Source organism: Pogoniulus pusillus, chromosome 18 (genome assembly GCF_015220805.1).
Source record: "Pogoniulus pusillus isolate bPogPus1 chromosome 18, bPogPus1.pri, whole genome shotgun sequence".
NCBI classification, from domain to species: domain Eukaryota; kingdom Metazoa; phylum Chordata; class Aves; order Piciformes; family Lybiidae; genus Pogoniulus; species Pogoniulus pusillus.
In genome coordinates, this window is record NC_087281.1 from 15,335,972 (window position 1) to 15,359,659 (window position 23,688).

The following is a 23,688-nucleotide window of genomic DNA, read 5'->3' on the forward strand; positions in this document are numbered from 1 at the left end:
GTTCAGGAACTAGCAGTATCAAACCAGGTGAGATTAGCAGTTCACAGTCCTCTGGTGCTCCCCTCTCTCTGTCTACAGACCAGACACCTCTATTCGTCTGCTGCGTACACCGCTTCACCTGCGGCAGGAGCTGTACCTGCGGCAGTTGCTGTACCTGCGGCAGTTGCTGTACCTGCGGCAGGAGCTGTACCTGCGGCAGTTGCTGTACCTGCGGCAGGAGCTGTACCTGCGGCAGTTGCTGTACCTGCGGCAGTTGCTGTACCTGCGGCAGGAGCTGTACCTGCGGCAGGAGCTGTACCTGCGGCAGTTGCTGTACCTGCGGCAGTTGCTGTACCTGCGGCAGGAGCTGTACCTGCGGCAGTTGCTGTACCTGCGGCAGTTGCTGTACCTGCGGCAGGAGCTGTACCTGCGGCAGGAGCTGTACCTGCGGCAGGAGCTGTACCTGCGGCAGTTGCTGTACCTGCGGCAGGAGCTGTACCTGCGGCAGGAGCTGTACCTGCGGCAGTTGCTGTATCTGCTGCTTCTTGGATTTCTTTTCCATTAGGTGGCGTCACTATCAGATCTTTTCGGCGCAAAGTCAGTGTTTCCAGTTTCCAGGTCTTGTCTCGCTGTTTGCATTCCCTCTGGTCTCCTTCACATGATGTACCTCATAGCTGGGTGCTGTGCTGCCCCCTCCCCGCTCGGCACCGAGGGAAGCAACATGACGTAGGGTGCTGGGTACTCTGGGCTGTTACCGTATAACCATAGAATGTTTTGGGTTGGAAGGAGTCTTTAAAGGTCACCAGCATCGGCTGACGCGCTCCTATTCACCTTGCGTGGAATAAAAGCACCACCGCTTCCTCTGCTCGGTCGGGCAGGGTGATACGATAGACTGCCTGCCAGCGGCGGCAGCAACCAAGTAACACTAAGATTGCCTCACCCGCTGCAGCTCTGCCCCCCTGCGCCGGTCAGACAGCACCGCCTCAGCACTACATCTCCCATCGAGCCGCCGACACGGGAGGCCCCATAACGGAGTGGCAGACTTGCTGGCTTAGTGTCGCCTGCTCGGAATGCACAGGACGGCTCCCATCCCTATCCCGACTTCTCTGTAGCAAAGCCAGATACCATCCACCGCTCCGCCGTAGCTCCCCACTGTGCCTGCCACGCAGCGCAGCAGGCCGGCAGGCTCCGCCTGTGTGGCATCTTGCCTTCAGGCACCTGTGTGGCCGCCCCTGCCGCGGCGCCGTCCCTGTGAGTGCTGCGGGCGGCGCGGCGGGGCCCTGGCGGCGCGGGTGAGCACGGGCTGCCGTGGGACGCGGCCTGGCTGCGCCGTGCACCGGGATGAGCGGCAAGGAAGGTGACCGTGGCGGCGGCGCGCGTTCGAGTTCTCCCTTCCCCCTCACCCCGGCTTTGCGGCAGGCTGGGGTCGGCGTTCCCCGCTGAAGTTTGGCGTGTAGCGCGGCCCCCCGACGCTTGCGGCCGCCTCCCCGATGGAGCAGAGCCGCCCGCTGCCACCTGGCGTGCAGCAGTGTGGGCAGCGCTCCTCGGCGCTGTGCGGCCGACGCGCCGCCTGTCGCTGTTGCCGTCCGTCGGCGGTCCAGCCGCAGCTGGCCGAGGCCGATGGCTGTGCGGGCCTTTCGGGGTCCGATTCAAGTCCCTGAGCCGGCAGGAGATACAGGCGTGAGGAGCCCCTGGTGAAAGGAACTGGTGGAAGGCGTTCATGAAAGCGGGGGGAAGGCCCCGCAGCTAGGAGGGTGTGGAGATGTAAGCCTCTGCCGTCAACTGGTGATTTCCTTCAAATGCATCACCAAACTCGGGTCTTACACTGAGACAGTTTCCCCAGAGGTGTCACTGCCTGCTCGCTTGGGTTTTACAGACAGATCTGTGGATGTGGTTCTGGAAATCTCGTCCCCGTGATGGTAAAAGCGCAGTGGTAACAGCCGAAAGCAGTGCGTGTGTTAGCCCTGTAAAGCACCCGCAGCGGTAACTGAGTAACACAACCCGCACCTTCTGGTCCCTGTGTTGGTTTGAGTTAGATACTTGCGCAGGCTTCTCAGCTATAAAGCAGGCTCGGCAACAAGGAAGCTGCCTTTTGTTTTCTTAATTAAAGCTGTAATGGTAGTTTGTGGTTTTCTGATACTCTGTTTTTTGGTTATCTAGTGGAACCTCTTCTCTCTCTGGCGCTCTCATCCCCATACATTTCAGAAGGGCCTGTTTTTCTCCCATAGGTCATGATGATGATCCTTAGTTTTGGAATGCTGCGGAGTTTAATTCTCTGCACAATGTCAGGGGTTATGGTTGTGATGTTTTCAGCTGCTCTAGTGAAAGCAGAACCCTGAACTCATGTCCAAATAGAAAAGGTGGAAAGAATGATTTTCAGTTTCCCTTTTTAGAAAGTCACTACACCCACTTCTGGTTTTGGTTTGGGATAATAAACAATTAAACGGAAACATTTTAAACCCAACGTTCATCTGTAGCTTCTAACTAGCTTCCTTTTGTTCTTTTAAGGAGATGGAGAGAGCTCCACATATTGAAAAAGATAGGCCTGTTGTGCTAGTTTGAGTGTGCCAAATTTTGGGCTTGTTTAGGACCACGACGCGTGTATCTGTCACAAAGGAGGCAGCAAGAGAGGAGAAAGGGTTAAATCATGGGTAACGCAATGAATCAGTCCTAGATGAAGAAAGACCAAAAGGAAGAAGCTGTACCACATGCAAGTCACTAGTAGAGTACAGTCCAAAAGACATGAGTTCTGGGTGAAGTTTGAAAGGGGAAGCTAAGGAAGAGGTGTATAAGGCCAGCTGAAGGGAACAGCTATGCCGAGGAGAAAAGAGATGAAAGTGGTTAATGGGCAGAGTGTGAGCAAGATGATAGACTGCAGGAGCTAAACCTGCATAGTGGTAATCTGCTTAAGTTATGTCTTGCTTCTTTTTCTCATCACTGAAGAGCATTGATAGAATTAATTACAGTAATGTAGAACTGACAAACTAAATATTTAAAATAATTAAAACAAATAGGTGGTGGAGGAAGAGGAACTAATCCAGTAGGCTTTTGCTCACACGATGATTTCCATACAGCCATTCACTTACAGAAAGGAAGTATTAAAGGGTGTGAAGACCTGACCAAGAAAAAAAACAGTGATTTAGGATCCTGCTACATTCATCCACTGAAGTTCTAGAAGTTTTTACTAATTTTCACTAGGAATGTGGTGGAAAAAGTAGCAGGCTAACATGATGTTAGTAAAAAGGTTCATCCAGTTACCTAATGTACATTTCAAAGTATGACTACAGTTAGGAATGCTCTGAAGATGATGTTCTGATGCTGGTTGTGCTCTGGCAAAACAACTTCACTTTTAAATGAGGGATTTTTTTTTGTGTGTTTATCTTCTATTAATAGGATCTGGTGGGTTCAGAAAACGAAAGCATGACAATTTTCCACATGGTCAAAGAAGAGAGGAAAAGGAGAATGTTAATCCATCTTCAGCTTTGATGATGTCTTTTAAATGTAAGAAAGAATTTGTGGTGTAGAAATTACTAGGAAATGAGTAATATTTAGTGATGGAATAAACCATCTTTTTCTGGGAGAGAAGCTTGAAACTAGTTGGACTCATGCTTAATACATTTAGACTTTAGTGTTTTGCTTTTTGTGCAATGAAGTCTGGAGAATGGGGTTTCGCATAGCTCTACCAGACAAATTACTTGCTCACTTTTTCATCCTGCTTGCCGTTGCCGCTTCCCATCCAGCTCATGCTAAACCTAGTGCTAAGCAAATTGCATAAATGTCCAGCCAGGCAAAAGGTAACCAGGTCCCTTGATAGCAGAAAGCTATAAAGTCTGCAGAGATGAAATGCAGAATATGAGCCATGGAGACAAAAAGAGAAGACGGCTCTACCTTTGGGGAAACAGACAAGACTGTCCTTAGTTGGCTGTTGACTGTAGTACTGATGCATAGATGACCAATCTACTTTAATATAAATCTGGGTATTTGTTTATACAGGCACTTGCTCAAGAGTTTAGCTAACTAGTATAGACAGGTAGGCACTTATTTCAACTTGAGTGTCTTTTAAAAATGCCTTATATTTCAATTTCTTTAAGCAGATGTAAACTTACTGTGTACCAAGTTGTTTTTATGTGGTTTTGTATGAAACCATATTTGAGCTACAGTAAATGTAATTGAACTGTGTCATTAGACAAGCCCTAATAAGGGAAATTTCATCTTCAGAAATGAGAAGGCTTGATAGAAGAGGAAAGGAGATTGTAGGTCTTCATTTTTTAAATTTTAAATTTAAATCTTGCTGAATTTGGGTGAAATTTACAGTTTGTTTCCCAAACAGCAGTATTGCAGAATAGATTTTAATAGTCAGAAAAGCTGTTTTACCTTGAAATTGTTTGTGCTGCCTTAAAGCATCATCAGGGTTAACGCATGTGTAAATCTGACTGATTGAGTGGAAATAGTATTAGTGGTATGTCTGGCAGCTCTGGGAGGTGGTGGGCAGTGATGACTTCTGCAGCCATGCCCCATGTGAAGCGGCTGACAACCTTGAGAAAAGGGGCTGGGGTTGATAAGCAGTCTGTGTAGCACAGGCTCTCTTCCCCCTTTGTGTGTGATAACCATGCTTGTTACTGTGCAGCCTTTCAGCTGGAGCTTGACACCAGGCACGACAAATATGAGCGCCTTGTGAAGCTCAGTCGCGATATAACTATCGAAAGCAAAAGAACAATATTCCTGCTCCACAGGTTTACCAGGTGAGTCATAATTAGCATGTAACCTTCATAGAAACCTAGAAGCTGTGTTCAGTATTCTGTGTATTTGTGAAAAATAGCTGCAATGTTCTGCTGAGAGGAATTTAATTAACTTCCCATAAGCATCCATTAGGGTGGATGAGCTAATGAACGGACATGCCAATTAGAGAATTAAAAGATGCTGGTTCAGGTTTCTCAGTTTGTTTTATTGACACATTAAACTAAATCAGGGTATTAGACTATAACAGTAGCTGAAAGCTTTCCAGCTTTCCTGCTTTTCTCCTTTCCAGCTTTCAGCAAGTTGAGAGAGAGCTTGTACCCTTCACTCTGGTTAGTCGCGTCTGCAGTTACTTCGTTTTGTGTTTTCCCACCCCAAGTCATCAATACAAAGAGGAGGGTACCCAGGTTCTTTTTAATTCAGTAAATTCTTCAACCTGAGAGGTTTTAGTGTGAAATTCGGAGCTTCTACATGTTTTTCTCCTTACAAGCTTTCCAAGCATCTCTTGGAAGTCACAAACTAGAAGGTAACAGGAAAATATGAAGCTTTGCATAGCCTGTTGTATATAAAGTTTGCTAGATGTGTCAAACGTTGCTCTTATGTGCTACAGTTATAGCAGCTCTCTATGTTATTTTTACTCTTAATTTATTTTTGGTTACTTATCAATGCATTTCAGATGTAGTAACTATTCATAGTTACCATAGTACTAGCAGTTATAAATAGGGTTGTCCTCTTTTTAACTTTGTCTTTTCCTGCAAAGAGGCACTGTGATTATTCTAGTAACAGCTACAACCTTGACTTCCAGTACAAGGGCTAGATTAGCTGGGAACTGGTAGAGGAAAGTACAACAACAAAAAAATTCCTCTTTACTTGGAATTGGTGATTACTGTTTTGTAAGACATTCCTGTTTGTCAGAGTGGAAGTTTTCCATGCTCTGTTTCCTTCTCCTTGTCTTTTCACCGTTTCACTGTCTTTACTTTCAGAAATCTGTTTGTTTTCATGTTTTCTTGAGACCAGTCTACCAACAGTTCATTAAATAAACTGAGACTAATATACCATACAGAATATTTGGGAATGGAGGAGGGAGGATTTTAAAGGAAGTTAGATGAACTTTTAAATGTGAAGTATATATTGTGGTTGTGAATTGGATATTTCAGCTGTTCCTGACTAGCATAGTGCATAATTACTTCCTAAGAAAGAATCATCTGTAGAAGCAGATAATGTATTGTGTTTTGCAGTTTTGCAAAAGATAGATTTTAATTTTTTTTGAGAGAGAGATGGAAGGATTTCTGCCAATACTGCTAGTTTTTTGGAACACACTTGCAAAGCCTTTGTATGTGCTTCTCATTGTTCTTACGTGAGCAGCAATTAACATTCTAGCCTGGAATAAACATCATGCTGCCAGAACTGTTTGACTGTTTGATTAATTTCATGGTAAAAATCTACATAATTTCAGAACCTGCAGTAGATGTCAATGAAAACAAAACTGTTTCTCATTCCAATATTTGCTTTGGCTTTTCCCAAACCCATAGAAATGTATTGGTTAGTAAAATGTGTAGTTTTTTTAAACTGTTTTCCTGTGTTCTGAAAGCTGCTTTTTCAATTCCTGTTCTATGATTGCAGTGCTCCCAATAGGGAAGAAATACTGAATGAATCTGAAGTCAAGCTAGACGCCGTCCAAAGGAAAATTAAGCAGGTTGCACAAGAACTGGTTGGGGAAGACATGTATCAGTTCCACAGAGCTGTATCTCCAGGTAAATGATTTTAAAATAGGCAATGAATGCTATTTTACACCAAGCTCAGTTTCTCTTTATGCAGCAGTGCTTTCTCTTCATACTGTGAATATGAGTTTGTCACATTTCTATGGTTATCAATCTGGACTTGGATTAACCTTCGTTATTAGCAAAATTAGGTCTGGTATTAGAGAGGCAATTGCCCTACAGTCATCTTGTTGCAGTTAAGTATCTGCATGGGGGACTACAGATGGAAAAAAAATGTACCTTAATGTAAACTGAAACTGGGGATAGTTTAATGAATGTACTGGCTGGTCTTCTCTGAGAGGGAGATGACACACTTCTTTATCCCATGTAAAGGGTTACCATTTCTGGGAGGAAAGTGGGAATCAACTATCTTGTGAAATTATCCCATTTGGAGCTGAAATTAATCAACTGATACCCTTAGATTAGAACTGTGGTTTTTTTTTTAGAAAGACTGAGAATGTGCTTTTATTTCTGTTACAAGCATTAGATTAGAGTTTATATCTTTCAATTGCATTGTTGTTCTCTTCTCTGTAATAGCAGTATTTACTAACATCCTTGAGATACTAAGTTCCAGTGTTTTCATGACTCTTGCTGTCAAATCATTTGTTTTCTGAATTTCTGGCAATCTTGCTTAAAGTAGTTATGCTTTGTTTGTGGCAACACAAGTGAAATAAGTATTTCTCTAAGGTCTTGGTCATGGCATAAAAGCATCTTGTGTTTGTCAGTCTTGTTTTAAGTCTTGTATAGCATTCCTTATTTGGGCATTAAGAAGGGAGCTGAAGATTTGTGCTGAGCAGATGAGTTGTTTACAAATGTCCGTAGGATTGATTTGATAAACGAGCAGCAGATACACCTCTGTAATTTGTAAGGCAAATAGTAAGCATTAACTTGTTCTTGGATCTTACATGAACTTATGTGAACAGATCTTAATCAAAAGCTCAGTTTGGCAGTTGTGAACCAGAAGAGGCCTGCCATGCTACTTTTCAGTGACTCTAATTCAGTTCTATAGTCCTCTTACTTGTGGTGCATTGGGTTGTTCAAATTACATGTGAGTAATTACTCTTAAAGAGCCAATCTATGTACTTCTTGTGCTGTTTGTATCTTATTACTGTAATGAGACAATTAAAAGAGGTAATTAAAAATTCACACTGTAAATGATCTCAAGCTGAACAGTGCTATTCCTGGTATATTATGAATATCTTGGCATGATGAAAATGTATTTGAATTTTTACTTTAAGTACATCTTATGAGAGAGGAATATCCTTGTGTTCAGTTTTATGAATCAAAATTCTTGAGAGCTTTTCTAACACCTGAATTTTACAGTCCCATGTAAGTCACATTATGCTACCTGTATAACAGCAGCATGTGAGTTCTGTTACCTCATCCTTAGCCTGGAGAAGAGGAGGCTCAGGAGTGATTTCATTGCTGGCTACAACTACCTGAAGGGAGACTGTAGCCAGGTGAGGGTTGATCTCTTCTGCTGGGCAACCAGCAACAGAACAAGGGGACATAGTCTCAAGTTGTGCCAGGGGAGGTCTAGGCTGGATGTTAGGAGGAAGTTGTTGCCAGAGAGAGTGATTGGCATTGGAATGGGCTGCCCAGGGAGGTGGTGGAGTCACCATCCCTGGAGGTGTTGAAGAAAAGCCTGGCTGGGGCACTTAGTGCCATGGTCTAGTTGACTGGACAGGGCTGATTGATAAATTGGACTGGATGACCTTGGAGGCCTCTTCCAACCTGGTTGATTCTATGATTGTTATAAGGCCTCATGATGCAAGCTATCAGCATTGCTACGTGAGCAAAATTGTTATGGGTAACCCTGTGTAAGATGCTTCACCTGCGTTGTCTGGATTTTCTTGGTGCATGGCTTTATGTGGGTAAATTCAAATAATTGTACATACCTGTCTTTTTACTGGGAGGCAGCTTGCCTGAAATTACCTTAAATTCACCTCAGGAGTGCACCTGTGTAACAGACACGTGTAAACTTACTGCACAGTAGTTTGTGTGTATCCCTGTCTTGCAGAAGCAAGTGAGCAAACCTGATGTTAGGTTTCTACTTCCAGATATTTTACCTCTGAGCGAGAAAAAAAATGACTGGGTTTTGTTTTTTAAATAATGCATCTTTTTTTCTAACTTGAAAAAGTCAGCTTTTCAACTTTCTGTAATATGAAAGATACATAAAATTAAGATAGCCATAGAGACCTGAAAATAAAGAAATGAAGGGAAAAAAAATCATTCAGGTTTGCTTTGTGTATTTGGTAAATACCAGAGTTAGCTACAGTGGTTCTCCTGTGTGATCAGTTCCTGACTTGCATAAAGATAGCTGTTAATATTCAAATAGACCTGAATAAACTCTTTAGAAAGCAACTGAAAATATACTATCGGAAACAATTCAGCATTTCTACAGCATTTCCCCTGTGTGTTAAGTCTCAGCCTCTTGAAATGACTAAGATGTATTTGTCCATTGTAGAACAGACCAAGTTACGATAGACCTCTAGTAGAGGAAGTTAGAGGCCCGCTGCATGTATATGATGACTCAGTGCATCCACAGCCACAAAGCTTTTGTAATACAATGAGCTATTTCAGTTGGAAGGGACCTACAGCAATCATCTAGTCCAGCTACCTGACCAATTCATGGCAGACTGAAGGTTAAAACATATTGTTAAGGTGATTGTTCAAATGCCCCTTAAACAGTGGCAAGCTTGAGACATCACCTACTTCTCTAGGAAGCATCTAGGTTTAGATTTAGCATCTAGGTTTAGATTTATGCACGGTCTAAACCTCCTCTGGTGCAGATCTGAACCATTTCCATGCATTCTATCACTGGATACCAAAGGAAAGAGTTCAAAAGCCACTGTCTCCACTTCTTAGGAAGCTGTAGAGCAGTGAAGTTTCTCCTCAGCTTCTGCCTCTCCACACTTGAGAAGCCCTGAGTCCTCAGCGTGTCACAGAGTAAGAGAATGGTAGCGGTTGAAAGTGACCTCTTGGGATTCCCCAGTCCCAGCCCTGCTTCTGAGGCAGGTTCACCTGGAGTAGTGGCACAGGAACATGTCCAAATGTGTTTCAAAAATCTCCAGAGAAGGAAACTCCACAGCATTCCTGGGCAGCCTATTCCAGTGCTCCATCATCCTTGAAATAAAGAAGTTTTTCCTTACATTAGGAAAACAGATGGAACTTAACTGTGATTTAGTTTGTGCTCATTGCCTCTTGCCATATCCCTGGACAGCACTGAAAAGAGTGGCCCTAGGGTCTTGACTTCACAGGAGATTCTTTCCAGCTCTTTTACCAGGACCTTTGCCTCCTTTTTAATTTGGGAGGCCTAGAACTGCATGCAGTTGCATATGCAGTAGTATATGTATGGGAGTTGGAGTGAGATTGCATGGGGCTTGGAGTGAGATTGTCATAGAATTGAAGGATTTTCTTAAGACAGCTTGAAAGAGTGAATCTTCCTGACCTCATTAGGTAAAGAGGGGTGAAGAGGTATTAGTATGCTAAATAATGAGGAGGAGAAGCAGACTCTGCTGTCCATCTTTCCAGCAGTCAGGCATACAGTCTCTGCAAAAAGTGTCTGAACTTTGTTGTTTTGTGGATGGAACTGTTAGAACTGGGAATTGCTATGCCCTCTCTTCGGGTGACATGTGTAAGTGGCAAGTCTGTGGAATCTCATTGGTTGTATAATATTGCCTGGCCCTGAGAAGTCCTTGTTTCTGTAATTGGGTGGTTCTTGCCTCATTAAGAAGACATATAAAATCAAGATGAAATAAGCTGTCTTCATTCCATTTCTGTGTGTCACCCGCAGCATTTACTTAGATTCTGGCTCTTCTACATGATACTCCTCTGCCAGGGGAAATTGTGTCAGTTGCTGTCTATTGTGCATGTTTTGGAAGAGCATGCATTAGAATAAGTGTGTCACTGAGAAGACAGGGAATGCTCTCAGGCATTAAGTGTATGTACAAACTCATTTAAACAGAACTTTATTCTTACTTTCTTCATGAAATCCTTCCCTTTCCTGTTAGTCATCGGGATGGCAAAAAAAAGGAACATGCAGGCTTAAAAACTTCTATATCTTGATCACACTGAAGCTAGGATTGATCGAGGAGGTGTTGGATGTGAAGGTGCTTGATGTCAGGATTACAACGCTGAGATAGAAAACATAGAGACATGAAGAATGAGGGGCCAATTACGTAAAGAGCAGCTGTGAGAAGGAGTGCTTTATTCCCTTGCCTCCTCCTGTTTATGAAGAACTGTAATTGGGAGGGAAACTGTGAGAAGAGTTAAGTCTGATGCTTTTACTTTTTAAGTCTAGTGTTCTTTAATTGTCTCTCTACTATTTTTCGCAGTGGATGCCTTTTTGAAAACAAATGTAGCTAGGAAAAGTGCTAGATCTTTTGTCTTTATGTATTTCCTAGAGCTGTAAGTCTTGACCTTCCTTTCACCTAGTTTTCAGTTTGGTTTTCTGTCGTAAAGAAATTCTGGAGAACTAGTTGTAAAGCTTTTTATGAACAAAAACATTGCCATTAAACTGCATTTTTTTCCCCTTCAAAAATAATAAAGAAACGCCTATGTCCCATATCTCAAAAGCAGCATGTCCAATTAACCTCAAACTTCCTAAAAATACTCTCCTTTGTCTTGAAACCAAACATGAAACATCCTCCTGTTCCCCACCCTACCTCCCACAGAAAGAGTAAAAGGGATCAAAACTGGACTTAGGGTGGAAATCAAGTAGCAGCCTTAACTGGGCAGTTGTAACTGTCTGCATAATAAAGCTGTCTAATACATATTTTATTCAGTATAATAACTGTTAGCCTATAAATAGAAAAGTGCTATCAGTATAATGCTTGGGAATATTGTTTGCCATTTGTAATTGTTAAATGCTTTTTTTGGGGTTACTCCAAGCAGTTGTTCTTTTGACTTGAAGATAAAACAATTCTGGCAGAGCACTAAAGGAGTTTCATGCTTTCCCTCATTAAGAATAGTGCTAATGGCACGCAGGAGGTTTCCCCAAAGGACACTTGCATGAGCTCAAACACTGAGTATAGCACTAATTGAACAACAACAAAAACTGATGACTAATTTCTACACGTTTCTTAACAGTACAGATTGTCCCAAGGGATGATTAAACAAGCAAACAAAGAGATACTGAAATAATGAAGTCTTTTTTTAATGTAGAGCTCTTAATTTGTTATGTTAGAATGTTCTGCTTTGTTGATATTTTTAAAGCTTTACTATTTGTAGTATAGAATTCCTGCTCCTTTGCCCCACTTTGCACTGTATACCTTATATATCCTGTGAGGAAATGTGTACTACTACTTTAAAATTGTGAGACACCGTGGAAGAAAAAGGGCTGAATAAGATTGTATGAGTTTATGAAGGGGCAGAAGAATCTTTGCAGGGTTTTATATATGTGCTTTTGGGTATTTATATTATATAAAACTAATGTTAAGGAAAATATCAATAGTATACAGACTTAAAGACAAGGAGGAGGGTGCTCTGCAACACCTTAGCATTTTTGGAATTATTCTGAGCATGTTCTAAATCTGCATAATGCAAAACTTAGGTAATGGAGAGGGAAGATAGCAGTTGTGTCATAGCTTGGAATTGTGTGGCACTAAACAGAGTACCTTTTAACTTGATTCTGTAAAATGAAATGTCTGAAGATTCATTTTTTTCTCCCTTAATAAAGATGTGTGTGAGAACTGAGAGGCCTTTGAGGTGTTTAAATATTGAATGAAAAACCTCTTTGGGTGATAGTGGTACATGCTGATTGTCATTAGATTCTTCAGGAGCAAGTGTAAGTGGTATTGTCTTCACAACTGACAGTTGCAAAATATGGAGTCCATAATTCTTCTGGGGCTTCTTCAGTAGTGTGGCACAGAGTGATGATAGTAAATGCAACTAGAGTATTGTTGATTGACTTTTCCATTTGCTCTGTGTGCCTGTGCTAACAGCAGTGGTACGTGGAGTGGTGTGCTCAGAGAAGCTCATTAGCTCTTCACCATGTCCGCACTTGCTCTCAATAGGATTAGATGGTGAGGCTGTAAAATGTCAGCACCTTGTCAAAACTATTGCTCAGTGACTGTTGCTGCCGTGGGAAATTCTGTGTAAAAGTTCAGCACTGATGCACTCTAACACATAATTTATCTTGTGCAGTCACTATTTGTATTCTGAGAAAATGATACAATGGAGCTTATTTCTGTCTTCTGCCTTATGCCATTGAGAATCACTTTAGATGTGCAACCTTACTGCAATAAACTCTATTGCTGGATTAGACAAAGTCAAGTCTGTGTGGAAGAAAAGGAAATACTTCAGTTGTTCTAGAATAGTTCTCAACAGCATTATGTGGGACCTCCAGACATGATGCTGTAAGAAATGCTATGGAGATGACTGAGGTCTATCCAAGGAGGCTAGATTTGGATTATTGATTGTATAAGTAGTATTGGGGGTTTTGAGTATTGTATGAAGGATTTGAATTAGAACACTGTGCTAGTGTTAGGTTAACAGCTGGACTCAATGACCTTGGAGGTCTCTTCCAACTGAAACAAGTCTGTGATTCTAGGTAAATATTTCTATGGTACCTGGGTTTATTGTGGGTTTTTTTTTGTTGTTGTAGTTGGGTTGTTTTTGATTGGTTTTTATTCTTTGCTCTTTCACTCTTAATATGAAAAGAATGTCTCATGCTCGAGCTGCATTAGCTACCTTTGTAGATACCTATGCATTTCTGACATAATGTCAAAGTAAAGAACTATACTGCATGTCAGGAACAGTAGAAGTGGGACAGGTTCTTTTCTTAAGGAAGCTTAAAACCTATGATAAAAGTAGATGATATATTTCATTCACCAGTTTGGTAATACAAAGGGAAAAAAAATCATTGCCTGGGGAAGGTGTCATGGATTTTAAATGTCTCACCCAGGAAAAAGGCTTGAATAAACCTAAAACTTGAAAGGAAAGCTGTCCATGAAGGAAACATCCAGGTTTGTGCAAGATGGTGGGAAAACATAACACAGGAACAGGATGTAACTGAAGAATTTAAGTTAATCTCTTTGCTATTGTGGGTGAGAGGTAAAATGCCAGAATGGAAGCAAAGTTTCCTGGTTATACTGGAAAATTAACAGAATTTGAAGTGAATAATATTTGTCACAACTAAGTTTGTTAATTTCTTTGTTACTTTCTTTGTCTCTGTCACATCACCAAGATGTGATTTTATCAAGTCACATCAACTTTATCAAGCTGATTTTCTTCACTCTGCAAGTTGCTTATTTGAAACTTAATACCTTCAACTTGTTGCTTTTTACTACCTTTTGATTTTCTGGTTCATGCCTTTTTTTCTGAATTCTTCCTGTCAAAGTGAAAAATCAGCAACTGCAAAGCCTTTTACTTCTTACTTTATGCTGCAGAGTTTGTACATCCATACACAAAAACTTCAACCTGGGAAAATGAATGTGAATTGAGACATGACCAAACAGGGCCTTCATGATGTGAGCACTGATTGTGAGCTGCTCCTGATTGAGCCATTGAGTTCAGCATGACCTGTCCATTCAGCAGGAGCCATTGAGGGCCACATAAGTCTAAGAAAAGTTATATACGGTCTTTTGAAGATGTGTGCTATGGACTGAGCCAAAGAAAGATTGCCCTCTCCTAATTTTACTTCAAGTTTCCTACATGATAATATGAAAGTAGTGATGTTGCCTTTTCAGTTTCATAGCCAGGAAATAGAGAAGAACCTGTGCACTGACTCAGGGATAATTTTTTTGACTTGCAGCTATTAGCATTGGTCATTCACAGACCAGAGCCTTCCACCCTCTACAGCAACCAAGAGCAGGTGAACAGGAGAAAAGACTGAAAAAAAAACCCCAAACCTATGAACCTTATTTATTTGTTTAAAAAGCACACAGCAGAATGTGCCAAAGAGGAACTCCATTCCAGGAAACAGCTAACATAGTGTTGAGGTGTTTTTGTTACCATCTCAGTAGCAGCTCTATATTTATGAGGATAAAAGGCCTCCGTTGTTGTTTTGGACATACTGGTGAATTGAGGCAGTTGAATTGAAACATCATGTTGAGAACTGTCAGTGAAATTGGAACTGAAGGAGCTGTTGTGTTAGGTGCTCTTGCTTTAATTGTTGAATATCCTGGTTGAGTCAGAGCTTCCTTTCTTTGGTATCTTGGACACTTGCCCTCAGGGCTATCATTGGGGAAAATTTATTATCTAACTGAATGATTTTTAAAATTCTATATTTTATATATATAGTGTTGTCTTTTTTTTTCAATTCTATGTCAACTCTAGCTTTATCTTCTCAGCACTGGTCAGGCCACACCTTGAGTACTGTGTTCAGATCTGGGCTCCTCAATTCAAGAGAGATGTTGAGATACTGGAACATGTCCAGAGAATGGTGACAAAGCTGGTGAGGGGACTGGAACACAGCCCTGTGAGAAGAGGCTGAGGGAGCTGGGGGTGTTTAGCCTGGAGAAGAGGAGGCTCAGGGCTGACCTCATTGCTCTGCAGCTACCTGAAGTGAGGCTGTAGCCAGGTGGGGTTGGTCTCTTCTGCCAGGCAAGCAGCAACAGAATAAAGGAACACAGTCTCAAGTTGTGACAGAGAAGGTCTAGGCTGGATGTTAGGAGGAAGTTGTTGCCAGAGAGAGTGATTGGCATTGGAATGGTCTGCCCAGGGAGGTGGTGGAGTTGCCATCCCTGGATGTGTTCAAGAAAAGGCTGGATGAGGCACTTAGTGCCATGGTGTAGTTGGTTGGCTAGGGCTGGCTGCTAGGTTGGTCTGGATGATCTTGGAGGTCTCTTCCAACCTGGTTGATTCTATGAATTACCTCTGATTGCCTTGATGGTCCAAGAGATCAGAAAGGCTGGTTGTTATGGTAGGTTTTGTGGGTTTTTTGCTTGTTGGCTTGTGTTTCTGTGAACTAATGTAGAACATAGGCTGCTCTTCAGAATTACATTTGGGGTGGAGGAAACAAGCAAAAACCCTTCAGAACAAAACACTTGCTTACAAAAGTAATCATGGTACACCACTCAAGTCTCCAAGTAGGAGCAAAATTAAAGCTTGTGAATTTCTCATCTATGATGAAATTACCAAAAAAATAGCATTTGTCATATCTATGTTTTTAATAACAATAACAAAAAGAGTTGATTAACAGTTCTGTGCAATATGAGATATCAGAATATTCTCTGCAAAGTTTTTGTGCCTGTTGAGAGTCATTGGATACTGGAATGGGCTGCCCAGGGAGGTGGTGGAGTCGCCGTCCCTGGAGCTGTTCAAGGCAGGATTGGACGTGGCACTTGGTGCCATGGTCTAGCCTTGAGCCCTGTGGTAAAGGGTTGGACTTGATGATCTATGAGGTCTCTTCCAACCTTGGTGATACTGTGATAATAATAGAACTCTTATAAGCACCTGTATCTATTAAAAAGAGAACCTGTATTTTTTCTGTAGTTGTTGGAAAAACAGACTAATCTTGGGATTGCCTTTTGTCTAAAGTTGGTGTGTATTCAGCTCAACAGTGAAAACCAAATTAACATTTAAATATCTGCAATACATGACTTCAGCACATGCAGCTAGAAGCAAAAAGAACTTCTTTGTTGTCATAGATATGTCAAGTGACACTTGATTAATCAACAAAGCATTCAAGGTTTAATATGAGGACCTAGCATCTAATATAATTATTGGTGTAACAGTAAACCAGTTTAGACAAACCACTGTTAGGTGTCATATATGCTCTTTGTTTACATTTAACTAGTAATCAGTTCAAGGTTATTGAAAATACTTATTTTCTGACAAATATTCATATCTGATTGCTAAACTAATTTCAAAAGTGGATTGATAAAATTGAGTAGTTTGTTTATGTGAACTTAATCAAAAGAAGGATCGATGAAGGAAGAGCACTAACAGCTTGGGCAGCCTGCTCTAGTAGGTCGTGTCCCTTCTCATGTCAGAGAGATGAGAACTAGATGATCTTTAAGGTCCCTTCTCCCTTCTAACCCAAACATTGTATCATTCTGTGACTTAGCTTTGTTTTTCCTCCTCTCTGGTTCCATTAAAAAATCAGACTACTCCTAGCCCTGCCATGACAACTCACCTTTTGAAGCATTATGCAGCAAATAGAAACAATTGAATTCCCCACACCTCCTGCCCCCCAGATTGGTGACCTTTTATAGATGTTTGTTATAGTGCTTTTATTTGTGTTTGATATTTGTTATAGTGCTTTTATTTGTGTTTGATATTTGTTATAGTGCTTTTATTTGTGTTTGTTAGTTAGTCCCATTTTAAGAAATCCACTCTAGAGTGGAATTATTCTTTAATGCTGTTTTCACAACAGGATGTCCAGAGCATGTGTGTCTCTGAAGATGGCTGGCTTTATGCTCTTTCAGTGTATTGTTATAAAATTAACCTTTGACTTCATGTTCACAATCAACAAAGTAGTTGAGTTGCTTCACAGCCGCAGTTTTAGTACTTCTTTTTGTCACTCGTGGGTGGAAAGAGACCTGTTAATCTGAAGAATCATTGCCAAGTCTGCAGAGAACTTCAGTGGAAAAGGCTAAGGTGTGATTTGTCAGTTTCATCTTATAGGATGCTGACTGTGAATCAAAATTACTTGATTTGTCTATTAATACTTTTATTGCTCATACTTGCTTTGGTTGATGTAACTGGTTGTTTATTACACCATTCTTCCCTTCATTGAACAGCCTTCTAGAAATGAGTTAAATCCAGCATCCTCGTATTCTGCAGACCTTAGTAATAGAGGCTCTTCAGTTTAACTCTGGGTTTTCTTTGTTTGAGATTTCCACAAGAAGATGACCTTTTTTTTTTCCCCTGGGTTGTAAGGGGATTCTGTGGGGTTTAGGATTTTGGTTTGACTTTTTGTATGCTTTTTTAATAAGAATACCACTTGCCAGCTTAAACGTAATGATAAGGTAAAGCTCTGGCTGTGCTGTTTTGATGTTTGTAATGAATTTGCAAGGAGGCAGTTTCACATGACGTGCCCTATAAATAATGTGCCCCACCCTTCTTATAGTGATTCCTGGAAGAAACTTGTTTTGTGTATTTTCCTACTGTCCTTGTAGTGGCTGTTACTGGCCTGTGATTCCTGCAGCATGGTTTAGGGTTGAAGCTAGATAAGGGAACACACTGTCATCTGCTTTGTGAAGAAAAAGAAGAAAGAGGACAAAAGGATAGAAAAAATAGAAGTTTGAGAAGAAGTAAGGAGAAGCAAGGTGTGCTCAGGAAGTTGGCAGGTAGCATTGGCATTGCTAACCTTAAGAACCGACAGATGTGAAATAAGTTTTTAACTCATTTTTTAGCTGCTGAAGAGATATTTAAAGGAGGAAATGAAGTAAAACAAACTTTCAGGAGGAAACATTTACCTCTTGTTTGGTCTGTCATTCTGTGTTAAAACTTCCATGCATACCTATACATCTTGGATGGAATTAGTTTCTTTTTACCCTAACTTGGAATTTCTGTTCTTGACTCATTTTTCAAAGAGAACTAGCTTTTGCTACCCATCATGCTTTCACTTAAACTGTGGATTGAGTGTTCCAGTGACTTGCTTTTGAAGGAACCAGATTTATTGCTAAGTTCCTCAGAGAAACTGCATAGCAATTCACTTTTGGAGACTGAGTATGTAGATCAGAATAAATGTCTCAAATATCAGCTGGTAGAGATAGCAAAACTGCACAAACTTCCCGACACAAAATCTCCTTTATATATGATATGTGCTCAGAAGATACCTCAAGTGTAACTTTTTAGTTCTCATGAAGAAAATAAATTTCAAAATGCAGAAGGAAATTCTTACATCAGGTCCCTGTGTCGCCAGTACAAACTATTTATATAGATTAAATGTAATAAAATATCAGAATAGTTAAGTGTTTTATTCCCTTACATTTTAAGATATGCTGGTAGAAATCATACTGGGATTTTTGATCTCTGTACAAAGGATGGGAGGGGGGAAATTTACATAAAAGGCAGCCATACAAACTGTTCCATTACTGGCAGCTCAATCTGTAAATAAGCCAATGTTGGAATAAATCCAAAGCAAGAGCATAAGGGGAAAGGTATTGTCGGATGGTGTATTGAAATAGGATGAAGTTTTTCACCTTGGGGATTGTTTGCTGAAAGTAGCGGATGTCCTACCATTAAGCTACAACAGAACACGTTTAAACATCCTTCTACCTGCACGTGGAAACACCTTCTTTCAAGGTCTTGGGTCACTGAAGTGTCATGCTGTAGCTACTTCTGGAATGAGCTTACAGAGAAAAAGAAGTCAAAAGATGAGTGCTTCTTTCCAAGTGGCTGTTACCAGGGTTTGCTACCAGTCTGTTTGTAATAACAACAACTTGAAATGGATTTTTTTTTAAGGCTGATTTGTAAGTAGTGGAAATTAGATTCCCTAATTGTGAGAAGGTGACAGTCAATGAGGAAGCAGACTGAGTGCAACGTTCACATTGTGGTGTTAAAAAAGGGGTAAGGAGAAAAATGGAATGTGTCACCTAGGGTGGGCTGGTGAGGGGAAGCAAAAATGTCTGTGTTTATACTTACAACAAATATATGCCTATATTGAAAAAATAACACTTAAATGAATGGAGGAGCCAAACACTTATCCTGGAAGGGGACTGAATGTGAGTGGAGGAGTAGTAAAGTGAAGTGAGCTGAAACTGGAAGTTAGGACTGCTCAGAGGAACTGTTTACCAAAAGGTTTGAGAGCTGATGTAGTGGGGGAAATGGCAGGTTGATTTTCATGTGGGTTAGTCTTCTCCACAGAATGCAGAGAGAGATTGTCACAGGTGTTGCTGTGATGAGTGCTGCTGTATCTGGTAGCTTACAGCCTGCCCACAGAAAAAGCCAACATTTTGTAATGGCTTGCTGGCTATATTCTATCAGAAGATCAGTCAGGTGAAAAATGGGTGATGCAATCTAACTCTATGCAACTTCTGAAGATCTTGGCAGCTTTTAACTAGTGCCCAGAATGCTTTACAAAATTCAGTTGATTTTTACATTATTGCATTTAATTGGCCTTGAAGCTCCCTGTGAGCATTCTGATTTGTGAACAGCAGTTCTGAGTGTGGCTTTGTTTGATGGATGTTTATGCTGTTTTTTTCCTGCTACTGCTGTACTGAAGCATAAAGGTTGTGGGCTGAAGTGCCATTCTGAATTGCCTCTGCTCACCTTGCAAATACATCTTTAAAAGAAAAAAAATGCAGGTCACTGATCATGCTTTTGTGATTGCAATGTGGAAGACCTCCTGCAGCTGAATGTTCCCTTGAGTTTACCTCTAGTTGTTTTGGGATTATTTCCACCCTCCTTTGTCAGCACAAACCCTATGAAGAGAGGCCGAGGGAGCTGGGGTTGTTTAGCCTGCAGAAGAGGAGGCTCAGGGGTGACCTCTTTGCTGTCTACAACTACCTGAAGGGAGGCTGTAGCCAGGTGGGAGTTGATCTCTTCTCCAAGGCGACCAGCACCAGGACAAGGGGACACAGTCTCAGGTTGTGCTGGGGAAGGTCTAGGCTGGATGTTAAGAGGAAGTTCTTGCCAGAGAGAGTGATTGGCGTTGGAATGGGCTGCCCAGGGAGGTGGTGGAGTTGCCATCCCTGGAGGTATTCTAGCAAAGCCTGGCTCTTAGTGCCATGGTCTAGTTGATTGGCCAGGTCTGGGTGCTAAGTTGGACTGGATGATCTTGGAGGTCTCTTCCAAGCTGGCTGATACTATGATTCTGTGGGGCATCATCTACCTCCCTGGGCACCCTGTTCCAGTGTTCACTACCCTCACGGTAAAGAACTTCTTCCTAACATCCAGTCTAAATCTCCTCCTATTTCAAACCATTGTCCTATCTCTGCAGGCCTTTGTAAATAGTCCATCTCCAGCCTTCTTGCAGGCCTCCTTCAGGTACTGGAAGGTGATGATTAGATCTCTGCAGAGCCTTCTCTTCTCCAGGCTGAACATGAAGCTTTATAGTGAAACTACAGAAGATTTTGAATGAAAAATGCAGTTGGAGTAAAAACTTATCTGCTGTATTCTTGGTCTGGTTTTCATACTTGGGAAGTGTACTATGTTGGATGATGTTTCAGTATTATTTCTGGGTTAGCTTAATTTTCACTTCTTGCTAGCACTTTTTAAAGAGTCTCACTTTGAAGATTTCTGAACAAGTTTGAGCATGGATCATTGCTGGAAAGTTTGAATCCTCTTTTTTTTGTGCCACTTATGCAGGACTTCAAGAATACGTGGAAGCAGTCTCATTTCAGTATTTTATCAAAACACGGTCTTTGATTAGTGTTGAAGAGATCAACAAACAGCTAATATTTACAGCAGAAGACAGAGAAGAAACAACAAACATGGTAAAAGCTTTTCTTTCCTTATGCGACAAACATCGTTCAGGGATGGAAATGCAACGAGTAGGCTTAGTCACATTTTTTGGCATCTGATTAAATAAGGCCCGTTGGTGGAATGGGATTAGATACACACTTGTTCAAAACATGCTTTTTATTCTGACAAGTAGTAAACTAAACCTGTGGGATGCAAGTTTATAAATTTCACATCCTTTTTACTCAGAGTAAACTGAACTCCCTCTGGTACGGAGGAAGATGCAGGATAGTGAAATACTAGCAGACAAATGTGGAGGAGTGATTTTTAATGGCTGGGACTGCCCGTAGGGCCTTTTGGTTTGTAGTGGTGTATTAATCGAAGGCAAGATAAAATGCATGAATGAAATCTTACTGCTGGTACTGAACTAGTCACAGGAGGCACTGTAGTCAGTGTTAAAATGCAGCTGCATGTGTCTTAGTTAGGTCATTTCTAACTTTCTTGTAGTTGTTTTTAATGCTTCTCCTCAGAGGACTAACTTGTACTCCATTGTACCTTAGCCTCAATATCACATCAGCTATTTCTTGACTTGTCTGTACTCCTATGCTGCCCTAAACAGAACTATTTTTACATTGGGACAAACTACTGCCACAGACCACAAACTGTGTGCAGTTTGACTGTTGACAGGGAGCAAAAGGGGACTTTGTTGTACAGAAATGCACATGCGGTGTACAGTAGTGCACAGCACTACCGATGTAGATAACTCATGAGTCTGCTTCTTTAAAGCTGTAAACCTGTTAGCTTGACATCTGTTGGCCAAAATAACTCAATGCAACTGCAAATAAATATTGCTACAAAGACATAATTCTGTTTGCATATAGAGCAGGGCATACTTGCTGGAATGGAAATTGCATCTCAAGTGCAAATGATGCTTTCATATGTTTCAGTGTGCTGGAAAGACATCAGCACTTCTGAAATCAGACTGTGCAGAAGTGCCATGCAGTTTGATTTTCCAGAGTGTTTTTAACTACCAGTTACATTTAGCGTGTATTTGAAACATTGTAGACTGCTTTTTCATAGTTCTCTGTACTGCACTTTGTTCTCTTCTGTCCTCAGACCTCCAGTTCCCATGATAAACAACCACAGACTTGGAGCCTGAAGGTAACACCTGTAGATTACCTGCTGGGAGTGGCTGATCTCACTGGAGAGCTGATGCGGCTGTGCATCAGCAGTGTGGGGAACGGTGACATAGACACGCCTTTTGAACTGAGCCAGTTCTTGCGTCAGATTTATGATGGTTTCACTTTCATTGGCAACACTGGACCTTACGAGGTATCTAAGAAGCTGTATACCTTGAAACAGAGTCTGGCAAAAGTAGAGAATGCCTGCTACACGTTAAAAGTACGGGGGTCTGAAATCCCAAAACACATGCTGGCTGATGTATTCTCCTCCAAAACGGACTTGATTGACCAAGAGGAGAGCCTTTCTTAAATTAAGGAGACTGTTGCAACTCAGAAGGCAAGAAGCCTTAGAGAAAGCTTTTTGGTTATGGTTTGTCAGGTTTTGACCTTTCCCAAAGCTTTTTTAGGTAGAGACATATGCAGTTTTATCTATGAGAAGTTTATTTGCAGTGGTAATTTGTAATCAAAACCACTTTTTATGATGTGCAGGAGAAGAAATGTTTGACTTTGTCCTTTAGGTTTGGAGTTTCCTGTACTGACTACATTGTATCTTCTTTCAGAATGACCAAAATTTCCACTGCACTCTACACCAGTGACTCTCAGTTGTGTTAGTTGCCTCAGGCAGTTGTGGTTGCTGTTAGTAGTTTTCAGCAAGTACAGCACTGGGAAAAATAAAAAGATTAGGTACTGTTATTTAGCATTATCCATGTGTTTCTGCTGGCCTGATTTTTGAGGATTTGGGTTCTGTACCTATGTCATATGGAAAACAATGCACTTAGGTATGCGTGAGTTGATCATCGGACTTGAAACTGAGGTGGCCTCAAAGGTGCCCTACAACTTCAGTTTCCTCTGATGAATGCTTTGGAGCATGAAACCGAAAATAAGTCACCAACTGATAGTGAAGCTCCTTGCACCAAGTAAATACTACTGTGAACTCCTGACTTTGGGGTTCTGTTTAAACTGAGTTTCGTTCACGTTAATACTGGTATCTCACAGTTTCACCCTAAGCTTGAAATCCACCAAAAAATAAACTCTGGAATGTGTTGATTTACATTTTTTTTTTATGATACAGTTTGATTCAGAAGCTGTAGACAAAATGAGGAGACTTAGCAAGTACATTAAGCATGAACAATTTGGTATTAGGATAAGCAGTTTGGGGCCAGAGCAAATGCAATGTGGTGTTGGAAATCTTTTCTCTGTTGTTTGTGCTGCCCTGAGGACATCCAGTGGGGTAGAATTGGTATAATGAAAAAGAACTAGTCAAGGTTTAAATATCTGTTATCAGGAGCTATATCATGTGCGTGCTCCTATGGAAAGGAAATTGCAAACAGAAGGCAGACACTCTGACTTCCCCATTTATCTTTGAGGTGGGTATGTCACCATTGGCAAAAAATCAGGGCTTTCTGCCGGTGTCTGAAGTTATGAATGTCTGATAATGTACATTATGCTAAAGGAAAACAGATAAAAACAACATGATCTTTAGACTTCAGGAAATAGGCCTCCCAACTGCAACTGAAAATACTGCATGTCTTTTATTTCCACTTCCATATGTTGTGATGCTGCCAATATTTTTCCCATGAGCATATCCTGCATAGCTGGGATCATCCGATACATGGATAGGAATGAGTAAATAACCTTTCTGTCACATTTTCCCATTGTTGCCACATAAGGCACTATGAGGTGGGGTTTTTCCTATTGTTGAATACTATTTTTTTTACAATAAATGACAAAAAGCA

At 41.3% G+C, this 23,688-nt stretch overlaps 1 protein-coding gene across 2 annotated transcripts; it reads left to right on the top strand.

Annotated features, from left to right (window-relative positions):
• The first annotated feature begins 866 nt into the window (after positions 1-866).
• Positions 867-23,688, top strand: TSNAX (translin associated factor X). Of its 2 annotated transcripts, none has more exons than XM_064158523.1 (6): positions 867-1,336; positions 3,373-3,480; positions 4,607-4,721; positions 6,340-6,470; positions 20,679-20,806; positions 21,888-23,688. In XM_064158523.1, the coding sequence occupies exons 1-6, from the start codon at positions 1,321-1,323 to the stop codon at positions 22,260-22,262; spliced, it is 873 nt and encodes a 290-aa protein (XP_064014593.1). In that variant the 5' UTR covers positions 867-1,320; the 3' UTR covers positions 22,263-23,688. The 2 variants fall into 2 exon arrangements, with proteins under 2 accessions (XP_064014593.1, XP_064014594.1); XM_064158524.1 differs by lacking the exon at positions 867-1,336 and adding an exon at positions 1,401-1,743.